A 22256-nucleotide genomic window follows, 5' to 3' on the forward strand; every position below is an offset into this window, starting at 1 on the left:
CTTTCCACTTACCTGGCATGTTTGGCCAGACGGCACGTGTCTTGGGAACTTGCTCCTTGTGTCTACTCCTTGTCTATCCATTGGAACTCACTACCCTGTTCTAATACTAACAGGTAGACCTCCCTTTGTGCCGTCTTACCCATTCTTAGGCTTTTCTTCTTAGTTTTTGGTAGGCTATGACTGGTTGTGAGGACTTGTCCTCTGTGGCTTCTTGGAAAGCCATTCTTGTTCTAATGCTACAGTTAGGCCTTCCTTTCATCCTGCCTCACCAGTTTCTGAGTCCCTCACCTCCCCCCTCCAACCCTTGTGCCTGCTGATGCTTCTACCTGCTGTGGAACCTTCTTCCCCTCCCAGTACAGTTCCCTTGTGACTGAAGTATCCTTTTTTTGGGCTCAGCCATGTCGTCCTGATGGAAGGTTCCTTTAGATAGCTTTCTATGGGATATTTGGGTACAGTGATGCTCCCAGAGAATTGACCACAGGTCTCCAGAATTCTAACTCCTGGCGCGAGTATCCTTAATATAACTCTTAAGGATATCGTATAATATCGGGGACGATACGACACATAGCAATCTTCACCCCGAATAGAGTTTTCGCTTTGAGGGGGAAGAGTGGCGAAATTAAAGGGAAGCCGTTATCAAGATTACCCGGTGGATCCCCTCCCAGTACTACCACGGCGTACTATTCCTTCTGAAGTAGCCAATTAAGCACGGTGTTTCTCCCACTTGCTCTCGGTGCAGTTACTTTCACAAGGATTATTACAATGCAATCTCCAGCATCTTCATCCTCTGGAAAGTTGAGTATTTAATCTTTCCTGTGTATAATTTTTAGCTCCCTTCTCACAGTTAAATTAGCATAATTTAGATGTGTTTAGTGGAGCAGAGCCAGCACCGGAGGCGCCCATTTTTGACCGCTGTCGTAAGCCATAAATGCTTTATTTAGTTAGTAGTACGACGTTCCCGGTATTTAGCTATAATGAAATTCTAGCTATTTAGGCAAATTATACTAGTGAAGATAAAATTTACACATGTAATATTTCCTCTTCTGATAAAATGTTTCGATCGTATGCGATAGGGCCTCGGTGGTATTAGCGTAGCTGAGATCCCGACTCGAGTAAGGCTAGCCTAACGCGTTTTAGTATACTTTAGTAACGTTATCCCCGTTTATCCTCTCGTATCATTTTATTAATTCATTCGGAGATATAAATATCTCCTAGAATTACTATCATAATTCGACTCTTCTCTTTTAGAGAAACGAGGATAAACCCTTCCTTCCCCCTGAGTGCCGCCAGCCCAGGAGGCAACCCTATCTTTCGTCTTGCCATGAGTAGTGTACTCCGGCTTGACTGGGATAGTGTTTCTGTCCATCCTCTTTGCCGGTGAGTATCCCGGCTTTGAAATACGACAGTAACTCAGGGTATTCGGTCTTGTTGCTGGCAACGCTACCTATGGGGGATTAGTCATTCCCCTGCCGGTTACACCGTTGCCAGCAGGTTTCCCTAGTCCACAACCGAAAGTGGTAGTACAATTGCCGCCACCTTTTTCCCTTGTGGACTAGAAGACAGGTCTTATATCCGGCAATGTCTCAAGCTAAGGAATCGTTATTCCTCTGCCGCCCAAGATGGCGCCAGCATAGGAAACTATGTTTCCTTGATTTACAGCCGAAAGCAGGAGGCATACCTGCTGCCTTCCTTCTATGCAAAATATAAGACCCTTTCCCTTCCCTCTTTTGTCCTTTAGTACGATCCCTGTGGCTGGTATTCTACAATCACTATGCTTGCCGGGCTGATTACGATGCCGGCCGGGCTCCTACAAAGGCGGTTAGGTTGCCGCTTCGACCTTCTCCCTAACGGAAGCAATGCTCCGGGAAAGGTTGAGCCAGCCCTGATGGCTGCCAGTGGGAGACCCACTACAACTTTAAGTATTCTTCAGTCCTCCCTTGAAATGCCATCCACAAACCCTGTAGCCGGCAGTGCAGCCGGCAACAGATATTGTGGCTGGATGGAAGCTAGAATTAATACATTCTCTCCCCATCCATTTGAATCCTCATTCTGGATAGAAGGCAGTAGTGACAGTAGTCCCTACAACCCTAATTATTGTACTAAACTATAATAATACTGTAGTCCTTCTCTCCATTCTTTCTCTCTCTCCCTGTCAGCTAGTGCCGCCAGGTACTAGCATAGCCCAGTAGTATATCGGCAGAACTACAGTATGAGATTATACAGTAGCCAGTATTCCTGCAGTATAACAATACAGCAGTTAGAAAACTACAGTATATAACATACAGTAGTATGATTTTCCAACATATTCTGTGTATCCTTTCACAGTCCATTGTTGAGACCACTAAGCAAATGTTGAGGTGAAGCATTCCTTCAACATTCTGATGTATCCTAGATCATCGGAACACCAATTTTTACCCTGCAATATTAATATTTCACTTGCGGTGGAGTTAGTGTTAGTATACACTGACTTCAGCTCTAAGTACTAAAGCTATTCCACCCTATATTTCCCTAATAAGGAAATTAAAAATATTATTATTGTGGGAGGTCACAGCAATTGCCTGGACAGGAAACATAGATATGTGTCTTTCCTATTTCCTCTCTAGCTTACTATCCTTAGCTATAATTATAATAGTAATGATTACTATTTAATGCATGTGAATATATTTATAAGTGCGATAAATTACCCCATACTCATTTTACTTTCTTTCCTTACAGGAGGAGGCTAAGGTGAAGAGTGCAGTCATGTACTGCAACCACAAAAGCAGGGACTTTTGTGGCCACAAGATGTGCAGATCTCATGCCCCCTGCTCCATCGCAACTGAAACCCTGAGGTATTGGGATCCGAAGGGTTGCACCGTCTGCTTGGCCTTGATGTCCGAGGGTTTCGGTGATCCCAAGGCGATGGAGTCGAGGGATACTGCGAGGGAAACGCTTCAAAGGTGGGTAAGAGGATTCCAGAAGAACTCTCCGGGACCTTACCTGCCATACGAAGCGATGAGAAGCCTTCTGTTCCCTAAGGCCACATCCGACGCGGTTGTGCCTTAGGCACAGGTCAAACCTCCCTTCATACAACTGACGATAGAGGCTGACATTAACAAGGCTCTAGAAGGCATGGACATCCATCACGAAAGGATGTCAGAGGTGTCCTCAGACACCGAAAAGGATCTTCTTCAAGATCCTGAAGAAAAGGTGGCCCAGCCAACCGAGGAGGAAGAAGGATCCGTATCGACAGTGACGGAAGACCCTCTACTGTCTGTGACGGCGTATCAACCTGTAAAGTCAACCTCTTCAGCCCCAACCCCTCAACCGGACCCACTGTTATCCAAGGGCGAAGCGCTCATGGCGCAGATCCAATCGATGATGGAAACAATGCACAAGGAACAGCAAGAGATGAGGAGGGAAGTCAGGAAAGCACACCGCTCAGTCGCTTTCAGCGGCTCTCACAAGCGTGTCAAAGTCTCTGACTTACCCTAATGCTCCAAAACAAACCCATGGAGGTATGCGGAGTTCATGTCCATGATGAATGGGAAACTCTACATCTCTGAGAAGATGGGGGACATACCCCTCGATAATCTCCAATTCTGGCCAAACATTTCGGCTTACCCGGAATGCTTCGTGAGATTGAAGAATGAACCAGCATCTAAAGAAGAGACGGAACCTAAGAAGGTCATGGTCTTTGATCATGACAAGGCGCAGGCTCTCCTGACGAGTAACCTGAAGAAAGCCGGCTATACAAATTCAAAGGTTTCTGCTTTGAGCAAGAGGCACCCTACTTTCCTTGCTCCTTCCTCCAGAGCTTTTCCATTTTCGGTTGAAGCTCTCCACTGCGTGCTAAAAGCAGTTGATGCAGGCAAACCATGCCCTACGCTAGAGGAATGTAAACCATTGTCTCTAGCTCTGCCTACCTGCGAGAAGGATTGGAACGAGGTTCATCTAACCTTCTCAATCTCGAAACTGAATCCAGAGATAGCAAGGCAATAGTTCAACGAGAACCTTCCAAAGTTGTCGGATCATCTTCTGCAAAGGGAACAGGAGACAAAAGAGAGACTAGGTGCCTCTTTGTCTCTCAAGAACTGTATGGAGATGTGCCCAGGCATCTCGAGAACCCCAGATATGTACACGGTCCTAGCCAAGATGCACATGGCTATCCTTGTAAAGGACATGTACGCTTTCATGAAGACCAGGAGGGCCTGTAGAGAGCCCGTGTTTGCCAATGCAATGGTCAAGTATGAGCCCAGGAAGTTAATTACTTCATGTATCTGGGACAAGGACCTCTTCCCAAAGGAAGCAGTCCAAGAGGTAGTTGTTAAAGCCGCCATGGAGGATAGGAACCTTCTCCAAAAGTGGGGCGTGTCTTCCAAGAGGAAATCATCCTCTGATGCTGGTCCCAACCCAAGAACAGGAAGATGAAGAAACCACATGTGCCTCATAGACCTGCACAGCATCCCACGGTTACCATGACAATAGTGCCCCAAATGGTTGGCCAGCTGCAAACCACATTCCAAATGGTGCCACAGCAGTTAGTAGCTCAGTTACCAGCCTTTAACCCAGGCTTTAAGAGGCACACCACTACCTTTTGCCCTAAAGGTAAAGGATCTAGAAGAGGCTCTTCAAGAAACCCCTCAAGGGGTAGAGGAGGACGTGGTCAGGGTAACAAACCCTCCGGATCATCTAAACAATGAGATGCTCCATGTAGGAGGAAGACTCTTCAACTTTCAGGATCGTTGGACCTTCGATCCTTGGGCCCACAGCCTAATCACGAATGGACTAAGGTGGAAATGGAACAAAACTCCACCTTCCTTTCCTCAATTCTTCCAACACTCCACCCCCTTATTGGAAGAATATACCTTAGAACTCTTGAACAAAAAGGTTATAAGGAAAGCAGAGTCCATCAAATTCCAGGGATGGTTGTTTTGTGTTCCCAAGAAAGACTCGGACAAACTCAGAGTCATTCTAGACTTGTCTCCACTTAACAAGTTCATTGAGAACAACAAGTTCCGGATGTTAACCCTACAACACATAAGGACCCTGTTACCGAGAGGGGCATACATAGTCTCAATAGACCTGGCAGATGCTTACTGGCACCTACCAGTCAGCCGCCCCCTTTCCTCCTACCTAGGATTCAGGCTACAGAAGACAAAGTATGTCTTCACAGCCATGCCCTTTGGACTAAACATAGCCCCAAGGATATTCACAAAACTCGCGGACACAGTCGTACAACAGCTACACTTAGAAGGCATTCAGGTAGCAGCATACCTGGACGACTGGCTGGTGTGGGCAGCATCCAAGACGGCTTGTCTGCAGGCAGCCACAAAGGTGATAAAGTTCCTGGACCATCTAGGCTTCAAGATCAACTACAAGAAGTCTCGTTTCTCTCCAGCTCAGGAGTTTCAATGGTTAGGAATCCTTTGGAGCTTACAGTCACACCGCCTCTCCATTCCACCGAAGAAGAGGAGAGAGATTGCGGGTTCTGTGAAGAGACTACTGAAATCCAACAAGATTTCAAGACGCCAACAGGAAAGAGTACTGGGCTCTCTCCAGTTCGCAGCAGTAACAGACCCATGGCTGAAAGCACAACTGAAGAATGCGTCAGGAGTCTGGAGAGGATACGCATCAAACGCTCAAAGAGATCAACAGAGATTGACACCGACCTTACTGTGATCGCTTCTGAGGCCATGGTCAAATGTTAAGAGCCTAGCAAGGACAATTCCCTTACAACCACCTCAACCTTCAGTAGTCATCCACACAGATGCCTCACCGGAAGGATGGGGAGGCTATCCCCATCAAAGGAAAGTACAAGGGAACTGGTCACACCAGTTCAAGACATTTCATATCGACATTCTGGAAGAAATGGCAGTCTTCCTAACGTTGAAGAAACTATCCCCTCACAGATCAGCCCACATCAGGTTGATCTTGGACAGTGAGGTGATAGTGAAATGCCTCAACCGACAAGGCTCGAGATCACCCTACATTAATCACGTCATGTTGGCCATCTTTCACTTGCCAAGAAAGAAAAGATGGCACTTATCAGCAGTTCACCTACAAGGGTTTCGCAATGTGACGGTGGACCCTCTATCCAGGCAAAAACCGACAGAGTCAGAATGGTCCCTAGACTCAGACTCATTCTCCTTTGTCTTGGAAAAAGTCCCGGAACTGCAGATCAACCTCTTCGCAACGAGCGACAACAAGAAACTACCTCAATATGTGGCCCCATACGAGGACCCTGAGGCAGAAGCGATGGACGCTATGTCCCTCGATTGGAACAGATGGAATCATATCTATCTGTTCCCTTCAACAAATCTCCTGCTGAAGGTCCTCAACAAGCTGAGATCCTTCAAGGGAACAGCAGCAGTAGTGGCCCCAAAATGGCCCAAGAGCAATGGGCTCCCTCTAGTGATAGAACTAAAGCTGAGGCTGTTTCCTCTATTGAATCCAGTTCTATCCCAACTGGTTCAGAAGTCGACTGTCTACACGTCATGATTGAGAACCCAAAACCTACATCTCATGATTTTCTCGCCTTAGCAGCCAAGAAAAGGTTCGGGACTCCAAGAGACAACATCGACTTTATAGAAGAATACAAGTCAAAGTCAACCAGAAGACAATATGAATCATCTTAGAAGAAGTGGGTCTCCTTTGTCAAAGCAAACAGACCGGCAGAAATCTCGATAGACTTCTGCCTTTCCTTCTTCATCCACCTTCATGAGCAAGGCCTGGCTTCCACCACGATAACTACGTGTAAGTCAGCTTTGACTAAACCTCTTCTTTACGCCTTCCAGGTGGACCTGTCGAACGAAATCTTCAATAAGATTCCAAAAGCATGCCCTAGACTCAAACCAGCAACCCCTCCAAAGCCCATATCATGGTCCTTGGACAAAGTCTTGCACTACGCTTCGAACTTGAACAACGAAGATTGTACCCTAAAGGATCTAACACAGAAAGTGATATTCTTGTTCGCTACAGCCTCAGGGGCTAGAGTTAGTGAAATAGTGGCCCTATCTAGAAACGAGGGCCATATTCAGTTCACAGAAGAGGGAGAACTGAATCTCTTTCCCGATCCTACCTTTCTTGCCAAAAACGAGCTGCCCACCAAAAGGTGGGGTCCTTGGAGTATCTTCCCTCTGAAGGAAGATGTCTCTCTGTGTCCAGTAGAATGTCTTAAGGTCTATCTTCGAAGAACTTCAGACTTCAAGGAAGGACAGCTCTTCCTAGGTGAAACTTCAGGATCAAACTTATCCCTAAAACAACTGAGGGTGAGACTCACCTACTTTATTCACAGAGCGGATCCTGACAGTACACTAGCAGGTCACGATCCTAGAAAAGTTGCTTCCTCGCTGAACTCCTTTCAGCATATGGACTTTGATAGACTCCGCTCATATACTGGGTGGAAATCTTCTAGAGTCTTCTATAAACATTAAGCGAAGCAAGTGCATGAAATAAAACACTTTGTGGTGTCGGCAGGTGGTGTTATAAAACCTGTCGTCTAGTGCTGCGATGAACAGTGAACTGTTTGGGACTTAACAGTACATGCGGTGAACAGGTATTAGCATCTTTTAGTGTAATACCCATCAGTGGAGATCACTATAGTGAATCTCGAACTGTTCTATATAGGTGTAGAATCTAACCAATAACACCAGTGCCGTGTGAACATTCATACACAGTGTTGAAACATATCCAACATCTAAGTGAAATCAACCAAATAATTTTACAATACTGAGTGGCACCTGTGACTAACCCAAATATGTATTTCTTCCCTTACAGGTTACAAATATATATATACCTTGAAGATGTTGAATTGGTAAAGGATTCTCTTTACGATACATTTGTTGTTGTATTTACATTTGTCTATACAAATAAATACATAAAATGTATCTGCGTCTTATTCACCCTGCATGAAATCAAATAAATATTCCAGAGCCTTTTATTTTTCCTCAAAATAAATATTCTTGTCAGTATACCTCTGTAAGAACAACCTGGTAATCGCTAAAATGTTCCACCTTGTTCGTATGAAATACAACTTTAACGCCTTATAGTCGGTATCGACAATTTCCCTGCAGGGGGCAGGAAGCCCTAAGTTAGTTCCAAACTTAGTGGATATGACAAATAACAGTAATGTTATATATATATTAGGTCTGGGAAACCATATAAGGAACTGAGTCAAAGTAAAGGTACTTATACAAACCCACAGATATAGTACTTTCAAGTAATTCTCTGGTAAACTTCCATCAGGACGACATGGCTGAGCCCAAAAAACGGATTTTGAGCAAAGCGAAAAATCTATTTTTGGGTGATATGGCCACGCCGTCCTGATGGACCCCCCCCCCCCCTCCTTTCTAAAAGGAGTATACAGAGTATACAATATGTAATAAAGTTCCCACCCGAAACTACTCTATCTGCAGCTATCCATGCTTAATTGCAACAAGGAATAGTACACCGTGGTAGTACTGGGAGGGGATCCACCGGGTAACCTTGATAACGGCTCCCCTTCAATTTCGCCACTCTTCCCCCTCAAAGCGAAAACTCTATTCAGGGTGAAAATTGCTATGTGTCGTATCAAGAAATACGTCCTCTGATATTATGCGATATCCTTAAGAGTTATATTAAGGATACTCGCACCAGGAGTTAGAATTCTGGAGACCTGTGGTCAATTCTCTGGGAGTATCACTATAGCCAAATATCCCTTAGAAAGCTACCTAAAGGACCTTCCATTAGAACGACATGGCCATATCACCCAAAAAAAAAGATTTTTTGCTTTGCTCAAAATCCCTTTATTGATATATATGGACAGGATAACTTGTAGGCTATCTAGTCTGGCTCTAGTTAGGCCATACTCTTACTGTCTAGTCTTCTTACCCTAGCATTTGAGTTTTCCCTCATCCACTAGGTAGGCTAGGCTTGCCTGCACAGTTTTTCCAAAGGCCTAACCCTATCCAGGCGGAGAGCTGATACCCCTTGGGGTCCTCCTCTGCCGCCTTAGTAGTTGCCTGTCCTATGATGGCAGCTTCTCGTCCTTGGCTATGCACCTCTTACTGTGGAGTCCTGACTCCTTTGCCTGGTTGGTTTATCTTGGCAGAAATGACGCCTTCTGACCCATCTTCCGGTCTTGTCAGCTTGAGTATTTCTAGCATTGGATGTGAGTTGGCTATGGGGGCATCCCCTCTGCTGCCTTAGCTGCAACCTTAGGCTGGTCATCTACACCTCCTCTTCCTCTTCCATATCTGAGTAACATTATCCTTTGAAGTTGGTCGATTGGATCCCACCTGGTTGTCAGGATATCCTTTGAATTTTCAATTGTTGGCATCCTGACTATCTTGTATGGCTCTCATTATCTTAAGGCTGCCCCCACTTCTTTTCGTGAGTTAATGATAATGACCAGGTCTTGGCAGGTTTCCTTATTTACTGCCTTCATTCCTGTGACTTTACCCCGTGATTGTGGGCTCTTCCTTATAGGATTGTCCCCTTTCCCCTTGTCGACTAGACAATTCCTCTGCTTGGGGTGTTGAAAGGTCAGTTCCTACTGCCATGGTTTCTAGGAATATCTGCCACCTTAGACCCAGTTGCTGCCACCTCGGAGGCAGTTGCTGCCGGCTTGGGCCGGATGACAAGTGAATTTGCCACCTTAGGTTGTCTAATAGAATGACTTTGGAGGTAAAGGTGTTCCCCTGATGTGACTCTTTCCTCCTTATTTCTACCACACTGTCACTGATAGTTTTTCATGAATCTCTAATGATTTCTGAGTTGTTTTGCCTGAGTATCATTTGTTGTGTAGCCTTAACCATAATATCTATTGGTAGAAATTGTTACTCTAGAAATATTTTTAAACATATTTCTTCGGTATATTCTTTATGTATGCCTAGATTAGGATTGAAAACTTATAATGATTAGCACTCACTGAAATTTTTCCTTCTTTACAGGTTACTGATGAAATGGAGTGTTTGACAGTAACCTGCACCAGGCGGGTCAAGTTGCCCTGTGGCCACAAGAATGGCCGGAAACATGTAGACTCTGGTGTTTCCAAAGGGTCTCTTCCAATTTGGGAACCTACCAACTGCCAGGTTTGCAAGGACTTAATACACACTGGCTTCCAAGTTACAGATGTCTCCCTGGATGTGCAGGCGCGGAGTCGGAAGACAATTCGTCATTGAGTTAGACGCTTCCAGAAGAGCTCTCAACAAGGAGCCCTTTATCCTCCTTCCATGGAACTCAAGGACCTCTTCTTTCTCAAGGCCGAAATGACTGCTGTTTTTTGGTCAACTCCCGCCGGTACCATTAGATCATGCAGATAATGAAGTTCGGGACACTCTGCAAGTAATGACCCTAGACGCCAACAACATGTTGAAAACTTCTGTAACGTCAGAAAGAGAGAGGACCCTGCTGACCACGTAAGCCTCTGATGAATCACTGGATGTACATCAGGTGAGTACAGTTCCCAGTACTTCTTCAGCTCATTCCCCCATCCCTGCTTCTCAGGCCCCAGCATCTACTTCGACCCCTGTTCCTACGCAGGATAAACCTTTGTTACAAGGGTCAAATGGAATTTATGGCATCCACAAGGGCTTTCATGGAAAACTTACATGCCAAACAGGGACGTGCATAAGTGCCCTTAGAGGCGAAGATAGAAGCTTTGCAACAGGCACAGAAATCTAAGGCTTCACCAGCTTCGAGCCTGCCTGAATGATCAGTTAAGAACCCTTGGCGTTATGGTGAGCATATGGCTTTAAGTGAAGGGTACCTCTACATTGGAGAAGGTATCGGTTCTATGCCAGTCTCTGACTTAGAATTCTTCTCTCAATTGACAGTTATCCTTACTGCTATGTATGGCTCACTCGGAAGCATCCATATGATCCCTAAGAAAACTATCATCTTGGACCACAGTAAGGCTCAGTTCCTATTGGTTAAGGGGCTTAAAACAGCCGAATTTATTAATACCCAACTTTCTGCCTTTAATGGGAAGCAGGCCACCTTTGTTGCTCCCAAGGATACTGTCTTTCCCTTCACCTCTAAAGGTTTAGAGGTTGTGAAGAAAGCAGTAGTGGAAGGTAGACCATTGCCAGTGCCAGAGAAGTGGAAACCTGTCTCCCTAGCTCTTCCTTATGGCTCTGACAGTTGAGATGTCCAACAGACTTTTATTGTTGAAAACCAGATAAAGACATCGGTGGAAAGGATTTTAATGAAAGGCTGCTTAGAATTCCCGAATCCCTATTGAAGACTATCTGCATCTTTATCCTTCCAGTCCTATTTGAAGATGCTAATAGGGAACTATTTCAAATCTGATCTTTTCCTAGTCTTGGCAAAACCTCACCTTGCTACTTTCCATAGAGATCTCTATGCTTTTTTCTTAGCCAGAAGAGCATGTAGAGAACATGTCCCAGCCGCAGCGACTGTCAGGCATGAACTTAAGAAGCTGATTGACTCTGGGGGAAAGATCTCTTCCTCAAGAAATTGGTTAAAAAAGTCATGGACAGAGCGACTCAGGAGAATATGAGCCTTATGCAAAAAGTGGGGCATGTCCTTTGAAAGGAAATTTACCCCTGGAGAAGGACCTCAACATAAGGGAAAAAAAACAGGAAATCCTTTAAAGGAAGGAAATCCTTTCCTGTCACGATGCACTCAGTTGCCGCCATCCCCCAGACTGTATACACGGTTCCCAGCAGTATGTATTACAGTCTCCACCCTTCAACCCTATGTATGAGAGAGCCACTACAACCTTTCACCTGCCAGACCTCTAAAGAAGAGCACTAGTGGCAGAGGAAGATCTGGAAGGGTCGCTAAGTCTAGAGGCCGAGGAAGTAAAGGCAAGGTGGTTAAAGAAGCAGGTCCTTTACAACAACAATGAGGCTACCGGTAGGTGGATTACTTTACCTTTTCAGAGATCAATGGGAGCTCGACCCCTGGTCTAACAGCATAGTCTCAAAGCGGATAGGCTGGAAAAGGATACAGATACCACCCCAGTTCAAGAGGTTCTTCCAACTCACAACCTCATTCTTGGAGGATTATGTACAGGATCTTCGGAAAGGAGTCATCCATTGCACAAAATCCATGAACTTTCAAGGGCAGCTATTCTGCATGCTCAAGAAAGATTCAAACACTCTTCAAACTATTCTAGACTTGTCCCTACTAAACAAATTCATTATGAATGACAAGTTCCAGATGCTGACTATCTCGCAAATACAGACACTACTACCCCAAGGGGACTAAGCCGTCTCCATAGATCTTACAGACGCTTATTGGTATCTTCCGATAGGTCCACGCTTCTCCCCCTACCTTGGTTTCAGACTGGCAAGAAAGACCTACGTATTCAGAGCTATGCCCTTCAGGCTCAGTATAGTTCTAAGGATTTTCACAAAGCTAGTCGAGGTCATTGTCCAACAATTACGGAACAGAGGCCTCCAGGTGATGGTATACCTGGACGACTGGCTAGTCTGGTCAGCAACAAAGTCAGAACATCTTCTGACAGCTCAATAAGTCATGAAATTCCTAGCCTTTGGGCTTCCAAATCAACCTCGAAATGTCCAGGCTGTCTCTGGCTCAGGAATTCCAGTGGCTACGACTTCACTGGAATCTAAAGTCACACACCCTATCTCTACTGAAAGGCAAGAGAAAGAAAATTGCAAACTCTGTCAGGTGCCTCCTTCGTTCAAGAGTACTCACCAGGTGGCAACAGGAAAGTCTTGGGTTCAATGCAGTTCGCTGCCATGACAGACCCAAAGATGTTGACAAAGTCTGGAGAAGAAAGGCATCAAGTACTTGGAGAGATCTTCACCAAGAGTTTATCGATATACATCCCTCTGCACTATTCTCCTTCTTACCGTAACAATTCACACGAATGCCTCAAAACAAAGTTCGGGGGAGACATTCCCCTTCCAAGAAAGTACAGGGTCCATGGTCAGGCATATTTCGGAAATTTCATATCAATATTCTGGAAGCTATGGCAGTGTTTCTGACTCTAGAAAGACTGAACCCGAAGACAAAATCAAATTAGTCATCAACAACAGGATGATAGTCCAGTGTGTCAACAGACAGGACTCCAGGTCTCCTCAGATCAACCATGTGATTCTAGTCATCCTCATTTTAGTAAAATGGAGGAATTGGCATCTCTCAACAGTTCACCTAGAAGGGGTTCGCAATGTGAAGGTGTATGCCCTATCAAGATACAAGTCTCTGGAAACAGAATGGTCTCTAGACAAAAAATCATTCTGTTTCATTTTAGAGCAAGCCCCTGAACTGCAAATAGATCTCTTTGCGACAAGCTTCAAAGAGAAGCTTCCCCGGTATATAGCACCAAACTTAGATTTGAAAGCGACAGGAACGGATGCAATGTCCATGGATTGGAACCAGCGGTCTCACGTCTTCCTATTTCCATCATTCAACCTCTTAATGAAAGTCCTGAACAAGCTGCGGACTTTCAAGGGAACAGCGGCTCTAGTGGCTCCCAAGTGGCCCAAGAGCAATTGGTATCCTCTGGTGCTGGAGCTCAAATCTCTCCAGGTCCCTCTATCATCTCCAGTGCTGTCTCAGGATGTTTAACAGACGACTGTCTTCGCTTCCTCTTGGATAACGAAAACCCTTCACCTCATGATTTTCTCACACTAGTGGGTCAAAGAAAGTTCGGAGTTGCGAAGGAGAGAATTGACTTCATTGAAGAGTACAAGTCAAATACCACGAAACATTAATAGTTGCTTTCGTGAAAAGTCATCGGCCCTCTTCTATTACTATGGACTTCTGTATTTCTTTCTTTATTTCCTTACATGATCAAGGTCTCGCCTCTACAACTATCGCCTCGTGTAAGACGGCACTAACTAGACCCATTGCTTATGCTTTTGATATTGAACTCAATATTCAAGCTGTTCAATAAGATCCCGAATGCTTCTGCTAAATTGAAACCTAATGCTCCTTCCAAGGCTATCTCATGGTCGTTGGATAAAGTCTTGTCCTTTGCCCCCTCAATAGATAACGCCACTACCTCTCTGAAGGATCGTACTCAAAATTCAATCTTTTTGCTTGCTATGGCTTTTGGTGGAAGAGTCAGCAAGATTGTGGCACTTTCAAAGGATGATGGCCACGTCGAATTCTTGGAATCGGGGTAGGTAAATCTTTACCTAGATCCTGCATTCTTGACGAAAAACAAACTTCCCACGAAATTATGGGGGCCCTGGAAGATTGTTCCACTACAGAGGAATCCTTTTCTATGCCCTGCAGAATGCCATAAGGTCTACCTGTTTAAGAGTCAGACCTTTAAAGGCGGTCAGCTTTTTAAAGGGGAGACGACAGGATCTGATTTTTCTCTAAAACAACTAAGGTCCAAAATCACCTATTTCATCAGAAGGGCTGACCCTGTAAGGCTTTTGAAGGCTTACAGGCTTACACAGGATGGAAATCATGAACAGTGTTCTTCAAACATTACTTACGTCAGTTGAAAGAGATCAAACACTTTGTGGTGGCCGCTGGTAGTGTTATTAAACCAGCTTCCTAAGTGTCGTGCATAGACTGTTAAGGACTGTATAATTAGGACTTCTCAATCTGCATTATGCAAGGGGAATAATGTTCTTTTAAATGTACTATTTTATAACTGTAAAGAATCAAAGGTGATATTTTCCTCTTATGTTATGAGTATTACTATTTTACTACTCTGTTATATCATTCTGGAGTCTGAAAACTTTGGTTTTCTGCACATATTTGATGTACATAATGTTGCGCTGGTTACTGTAGGCTACCTCTACGAAGATTTGGAAATTATAAAAGACTGCTGTTCTTTTTTATTTCCTTTCATGCGCATGCGCAGTAGACACTTTTCCTTGAGTTGCCATTGCTTCTCTGAAAATATATATCTATTTTGTTGCCCATATATTCATTGACTGTATTATTCTGTTCTGATAATTATCATCATGCCAGCTAATACAATTGAAAATGAAATAACCATTGAAGATGCCGTCGAAACACAAGTTGCAAAATCCATCAACTTGAGACCAAGAAAGGCATACCCTCCACTGTCATCCCTTGACAATCCATCTTGGGAGTTTCTTCACTCAAATTACACCAAAGGCGAGTTGCAGAAATATTGCAGTCAACTAAACTTGGGAGGAATATGGACTACCAAAGAGAAGCTAATAGACAAAATTCTGTTGCATTACTCATCAGTAAATGGACAGCCATCATCGTCTTATACATCGTCCACTGAAAACAGCCATACTTCAGGAAATGCAGACACAAATCTAACTGAACTTATTCAGAAATTTGATAAGTTCGTGAGAGAGATGAATGACAATTTTTACGTTGTCAATAACAATTTAGCAGAAAAGGAAGTTGAAATTAACGAATTAAAGACAAAACTACTATTGGCAGAGGAGAGAGTTGAGGCCTTGGAAGTTGCCATACGTCGTAAAGACAAATCCTACGAAGAGGGGGGAAACGTGTTCCCCGAAAAGAACATACTATTAATGGGAGATTCATGCCTACAGGGCATAAAATCCGAGGACCTTGATGACCACGTGATTGTTAGGACCCTTCAAGAGGCAAATGTGGATTTAATAAAATCATGGATCACAGAGAAACTCAGATATCCCATTAAGGAATGTATAATATATTGTGGCGTCCAGGACGTTCTTGATGAGGACACTACCATGGAAGGAATCACTGATTGTCTTGGCACCTTAGTTGCTGAACTCAAGAATAAGAACGAAAATACCGTTGTAAAAGTATGTGAACTAGTTCCCACTTTAAAGTCAGATGATCTGGCAGGTAGGATTAATTTATTTAACAAAAATATATGTAAATGGTGCTGTGATAATGATGTAACCTTTATCAAAACTAACGATTACTTTAAACTGGGAACTGGTGAGGTAGATATACATTGCTAAATTATGATTGGCATGAAGATTTTGATTATGATAATCTGAGTAGAATCGGTGCAATAAGATTGTTAGATGCTATATCTTCTACGTTTCGAGTAAAAATAGTTTCAAGTGATTGGTCAAATAGAAAGCACTTGCCTCTAATAGTTAATACAAATAGAAATGCGCCGTTTCAGGTGAAAGATAGTAATCAAACAAATAGGACTACGTTACGAAATCAGAGTAGATTAAGGGTTGAGAATCGTGATCCTCCTTATTCTCAAATAAACTTCAATGCCAGACACAGGTTCCCTGACACACGCATTTATAATAGAGGACATGGAGATCACCATAGGGAAAATAATTATAGGCTACAAAATCGCGAAGCTCATTATAAAGCTCATTACCAGCAAAATGGCAATAGTTTCATGAACAGAAATAGAAAGGGATGCTTTAATTGTGGCGAATTCAACCATGTTCAATCCAACTGTAGATTTGACCATAAAATAAAATGTAATGTATGTCAGGAATATGGACATAAGAGTAGACTTTGCACCAAATATAATCATAATTATCATTAGGTAGTAGGCCAAGATGACAGTGCCGCACAGAGTAATTATCTGAAAATGTTTTATATTAATGCTCAATCTTTATTATGTCACAAACACGAAATAGAGCTTTTGGTAACACAACACAAAATTGATGTATTGTGCATAAGTGAAACATGGTTGTCTTCGAATATGAGTGATGGTTTCGCTAATATACCATCATATAATTTATACAGAGAGGACCACGACAGAGGTGGTGGGGTGTGTGTGTATGTAAGAGACCATTTAAAGGTAACCGAGTTTGATAACGGCCTTGAGAAGCAGGAGGAAGTTGAATGTTGAACAGCACCGATGTTTACCCTCAGTCATTATTGGTTGCTTCTACCGCCATCCTAAATCTACTGTAGATTCTTTTAATTTTATTTTAGACTCTCTTAGAGACGTAGTTCTAAGGAACAAACCTATTTTTATATTCGGTGATTTCAATGATGACCTTCTTAAAGCTGGTAATAAAATGGCAGGACTTATTGATAGTGTAAAGTTAGACCAACTGATCGACAGGCCTACTAGAGTAACTTCGAATTCATCAACTTTGATAGACCTCTTCATCACTAATAATAAAACTATGGTAACTAAATTAGAAATATTGCCGGGCCCAATCGCAGACCATGAAGCAATTAGTATTTTAGTGAATATGAAAAAACTAAAGCGCTCTCCCATTTATAAAACTTTCCGCTGTTTACGGAATTATTCACAGAATACATATTGTAACTTACTACTTAATGAAGTGAACACTCTAAACACTATCTTGCATACAGATGACGTAAGTATTCAAGTTAATACGTTAACTAACGTCATGAACCTATGCATTGATACTTGCGCTCCCATTGTGACAAGACAATTACTTCGCCCTCCAGCCCCTTGGATATCAGAGCAAATAAGGTCTGCGATAAAAGAAAGAGATCAAACACAAAGTTCTCTGAAACAAGATCCTTATAATGAACTACTTAGGGAGAATTATAGAGATAAGAAAAAGACTGTTGAATTAGTAATTGATGCTAGTCGTAAAGAATATTACAACAATGAATTTAAAAAAAATATAAATGATATCTCAGCTACATGGAAAACTGCCAAAAAGATGCTTTCGAACGTCACTAATAATGATTTTGAGTTAATTGAAAACAGCGAGGCTATATTAACCAAAACAGAAAATGTTAACGAATTTTTTTCTGGTGTAGGAAAAAGGACATTTGAAAAGGCTCAAGAGGACTTGGCAAATAATGATATCCTGTTGCAAGAGATCAATCACAGTGATAATTTTAATGACAATTTATCTGTTTTTAGACCCTCACCTGTTGATTGCGAGACTGTGATTTTAACTATTAAAAGTATGAAGGAGACCAATGCGAGTGGACCAGATGGAATCTCTCTCCGTTTTATAAAAGATTCATTATTCATAACAGCTTTTTACCTTACGATCATCATTAATACATCAATAGTAACTAATGTATATCCTGAAATGTGGAAAATTCCGTATGTAGTCCCTGTCTATAAAAGTGGAGATAAAGATTTAGTGGGTAATTACAGGCCTATCTCTTTGCTGCCTGTCCTGTCAAAAATTCTGGAAAGAATAGTTGCTAAACAATTTACCTCATATTTAGAATTACATAAGCTTCTTTCCAAAACTCAACACGGTTTTAGACCAAAATTATCTACTGAGACTGCATTACTCCAGATATCTGATAAAATATACAACAATATGGAAAATAAGAAGATTTCTCTACTTTTGCTTTTGGACCTATCAAAAGCTTTTGATAGTGTAAGTCATGAAATTTTACTCAGAAAATGCGAAATGTTGAATATTGATACAGCCTGGTTTCGAAGTTATCTTACCAACCGCCATCAAATTGTTAAAATAAAAAATACTGTGACGAAGCAGGGAGAAGGTTGTGACTCAAAGGCAGGAAGCAATCAACTGAGTAGTATATTAAAGAACACTCTCCTTTATATACAAAACCTCAAGGCAACAGGAAAATACATGTTCGAGGAAATGACAATGTTACAGAGGAGAAAAGCAGACATGAATTTTCATGTTCGTTTTAGTGTGAGGGAAGAGCGCAGATACAAGAATAATATATACAAAAAGAATTATGTACAATTGTGTGACACATGGTTGGTACATGGCTCCCCCCCCCCCTAAAAATGACATACTGTACAAGTTAAATAGGTGCCCTGAATCTGGAGAGGCAGTAGTAAAAACTGCGCCGATTAGCGGCAGTGAGTGACTGTAGAAGTCGTTGGTTGGGGTGCGAGCGAGTGGTGGATGATGGTTGGCTGTGTTGCCGCTCCGGCTCGTCACGGGGTAGGCGTGTGTGTCCTACGGCATTCATAGGCGTGTCCTACGGCATTCCTAGGCCTGTGTGTCCTACGGCATTCATAGGCCTACGGCATTCATAGGCGTGTATGTCCTCTTCGTCATGAGTGGAGGCGTTGATGGAGGTCTTGAAGGTCATGAAATGGCTGTCCATAAGGGCACGAAGTAGGTTCACCTCATGAGGAGAGCTGTCTGCGGCAGGTTGCAGGCGAGTGATACTGGTCATTTTCCCGAGGGTGAGCTAAGCCCTTTGGTCCCCCAACGGTTGTTGAGAGAGCTGAAAAGGCGTTGCTATACTGGTGACGGCGAGTACTGCTGCAGAAGGTATGCGTTGACGGCGTCATAGTAATGGTGAGAGGTGGAGGGGTAGGGGGGTGGGGAGGCGGGAGGAGTGAGTCACTCCGGGGTCACCAATGTGACGAAGCAGGGAGAAGGTTGTGACTCAAAGGCAGGAAGCAATCAACTGAGTAGTATATTAAAGAACACTCTCCTTTATATACAAAACCTCAAGGCAACAGGAAAATACATGTTCGAGGAAATGACAATGTTACAGAGGAGAAAAGCAGACATGAATTTTCATGTTCGTTTTAGTGTGAGGGAAGAGCGCAGATACAAGAATAATATATACAAAAAGAATTATGTACAATTGTGTGACACATGGTTGGTACATGGCTCCCCCCCTAAAAATGACATACTGTACAAGTTAAATAGGTGCCCTGAATCTGGAGAGGCAGTAGTAAAAACTGCGCCGATTAGCGGCAGTGAGTGACTGTAGGAGTCGTTGGTTGGGGTGCGAGCGAGTGGTGGATGATGGTTGGCTGTGTTGCCGCTCCGGCTCGTCACGGGGTAGGCGTGTGTGTCCTACGGCATTCATATGGGTGTCCTACAGCATTCATAGGCCTGTGTGTCCTACGGCATTCATAGGCCTATGGCATTCATAGGCGTGTATGTCCTCTTCGTCATGAGTGGAGGCGTTGATGGAGGTTTTGAAGGTCATGAAGTGGCTGTCCATAAGGGCACGAAGTAGGTTCACCTCATGAGGAGAGCTGTCTGCGGCAGGTTGCAGGCGAGTGATACTGGTCATTTTCCCGAGGGTGAGCTAAGCCCTTTGGTCCCCCAACGGTTGTTGAGAGAGCTGAAAAGGCGTTGCTATACGGGGGGCTGGTGACGGCGAGTACTGCTGCAGAAGGTATGCGTTGACGGCGTCATAGTAATGGTGAGAGGTGGAGGGGTAGGGGGTGGGGAGGCGGGAGGAGCGAGTCACTCCGGGGTCACCAATGTGACGAAGCAGGGAGAAGGTTGTGACTCAAAGGCAGGAAGCAATCAACTGAGTAGTATATTAAAGAACACTCTCCTTTATATACAAAACCTCAAGGCAACAGGAAAATACATGTTCGAGGAAATGACAATGTTACAGAGGAGAAAAGCAGACATGAATTTTCATGTTCGTTTTAGTGTGAGGGAAGAGTGCAGATACAAGCATAATATATACAAAAGGAATTATGTACAATTGTGTGACACATGGTTGGTACAATACTATTTCTTCCACCAAACTAGTATCATTTGGAGTTCCACAAGGTTCAATTTTGGGACCAATTTTATTCATTATATTCGTTAATGATCTAGTTGATTACCTGCCCCACTGCTTTGTGGTTCAATATGCTGACGATACGCAAATTCTCATTGAAGGAGATAGTAACGATGTAGAAGCTATCGTGGAACGAGCTAACAACATATTATCTTTCAAAAAAATGGTTTGTTATTAAATACTGCGAAAACACAAAGTATCTTTATTGGAACAAGGCAATATTTAAATCACATTAATCCGAATCTGACAATAAATTTTGAAGGCAGTCAAATCAAACCTCTAAGCAGTGTTAAGAACCTTGGGGTTTTCTTCGATAATTATATGACTTTTTCGACGCTCATAGACAAGATTCACAGGAAAGTTATGGGAACCTTAATATATTTGAATAGAGTGAAAAATTATTTTGTACCCCAAACATGCTTAATTGTAGTACAATCTTTAGCTCTAAGTTTGATCAATTATTGTCTCACCGTCTGGGGGTCAGCGAATAATAAGCACCTGAGTAAAGTACAATAACTACAGAATTTTGCAGCTCGTGTGGCCCTTGGGACGGTGAGTAAATATGATCATATCACTCCGCATCTAATAAAACTGGGCTGGTTAAAAATGAAAGAGAAATACAGATATGATGTATGTATTTTAATATTTAAGATTTTAAGAGGTATTTTACCAGAGTGGCTATATAATCTTCAGACTGTAAACTCCATTACCAGACAGGCTAACAATTTGTTCGAAAGGAGAGTTCGAACTGATATGGGATCGAGAGAGATGACAGTGAGGGGTCCCCATTTTTGGAACAGTATACCAGTCTCTTTAAAGGAAACTAATTCGTTACCGTCTTTTAAATACAAGTTAAAGAAACATCTTTTAAATGGTACTTGATCTTTATATTATATCTTACATTTAATATTTTAGCTACTTATATTTATATCTATATTTAAAAGTGTTATGATGTGTTAGTTTAATTTTACCTTTGAGCTTTATAGATTTTTATGATGTTTTATGGTTTTCAGTGTTTTAACAACTTATATTTCTATCAATACTTTTAATGTTCTAATAATATGGTTTTATATGCTCTTAACGTTTTAAATGCATATATTTTTATCAATACTTTTAGAACTAGAACTAGGTTATAGTTTTAAATGCCTTTTTATTATTTTGAGTACGTATATTTTTATCAATACTTTTAAAACTTTTATATTATGTTTAATTTCTCTGTGTACTTGATGCTTTGGATTATCCTTAACATGGATATTAATACCCAATGTATAAATTGGAAATAAAGAATTATTATTATTATTATTGTTATTATTATTATTTCATTCCTACGATTCAAAATAAAAACAGTGCGCCTCAAAATTTTTAAGTCTCCGTTTATAGACTTCGGTCTAATTGACTACTAGAGACAAAGATTTCATTCACATTGAGTGGGACTGTGCTGTTGAATTCCTTTGCTCCTACTTATTTTATAAACATATCGCTTGAGCTCTTAGCTTGGTACCATTGAATGCTAGAGGAAGTATGATTATGTTTATAAGAGGTTAAAAAGTTAAAACATTCCTGGCCACAACTGAGAATACCAATTCTCTGGTGCACTTACTTCAGGACGACATGGCTCGAGCCCAAAAAACGGATTTTGACATTGGAAAAATCTATTTCTGGGTGAGATAGCCATGTCATCCTCATGGCTCGCATGTTACTTTTCATCCCCTCCCAATTCTCTGTGTAAGGCCCTGCGTCATGCGACGCCTGCTTCTGGAATAGTTTTACAGGAAACGTGTTAGCTGTACCACACTGGGATCGGAGTTGTAACGACTCTCTCGTCCACATATCCAATGCTACCCCATATCCTTTGAGATAAGGTTAACTCTAATCGGGGAAGGATAGCCCTGGCTTGTTTTAAACACGTCCCCGGTGTA

The 22256-nt window shown here is 42.6% G+C and overlaps 2 protein-coding genes across 2 annotated transcripts in view; one reads left to right on the forward strand and one right to left on the reverse strand.

Annotated features, from left to right (window-relative positions):
- Positions 1-22256, reverse strand: part of LOC137615273 (uncharacterized) — a 512941-nt gene that overhangs the window by 489420 nt on the left and 1265 nt on the right. The gene's annotated exons all lie outside the window — the stretch shown is intronic.
- LOC137614892 (uncharacterized) lies at positions 16454-21297 on the forward strand. Its single transcript, XM_068344550.1, has 4 exons — positions 16454-16628; positions 16804-17952; positions 20376-20503; positions 21253-21297. Exons 1-4 carry the CDS (start codon positions 16454-16456, stop codon positions 21295-21297), a joined length of 1497 nt encoding a protein of 498 aa, XP_068200651.1.

The sequence above is a fragment of the Palaemon carinicauda genome, chromosome 21 (genome assembly GCF_036898095.1).
Source record: "Palaemon carinicauda isolate YSFRI2023 chromosome 21, ASM3689809v2, whole genome shotgun sequence".
NCBI lineage: Eukaryota > Metazoa > Arthropoda > Malacostraca > Decapoda > Palaemonidae > Palaemon > Palaemon carinicauda.

Excerpts from the sequence above, each read along its gene's own strand:
- LOC137614892 (XM_068344550.1), top strand. The coding sequence starts at position 16,454 with ATGTTTTATATTAATGCTCAATCTTTATTATGTCACAAACACGAAATA. Across the intron at positions 16,629-16,803 it reads CAGAGAGGACCACGACAGAG|ACTCTCTTAGAGACGTAGTT; the intron begins GTGGTGGGGTGT and ends ATTTTATTTTAG. Across the intron at positions 17,953-20,375 it reads TGGAGATAAAGATTTAGTGG|TTGATTACCTGCCCCACTGC; the intron begins GTAATTACAGGC and ends TTAATGATCTAG.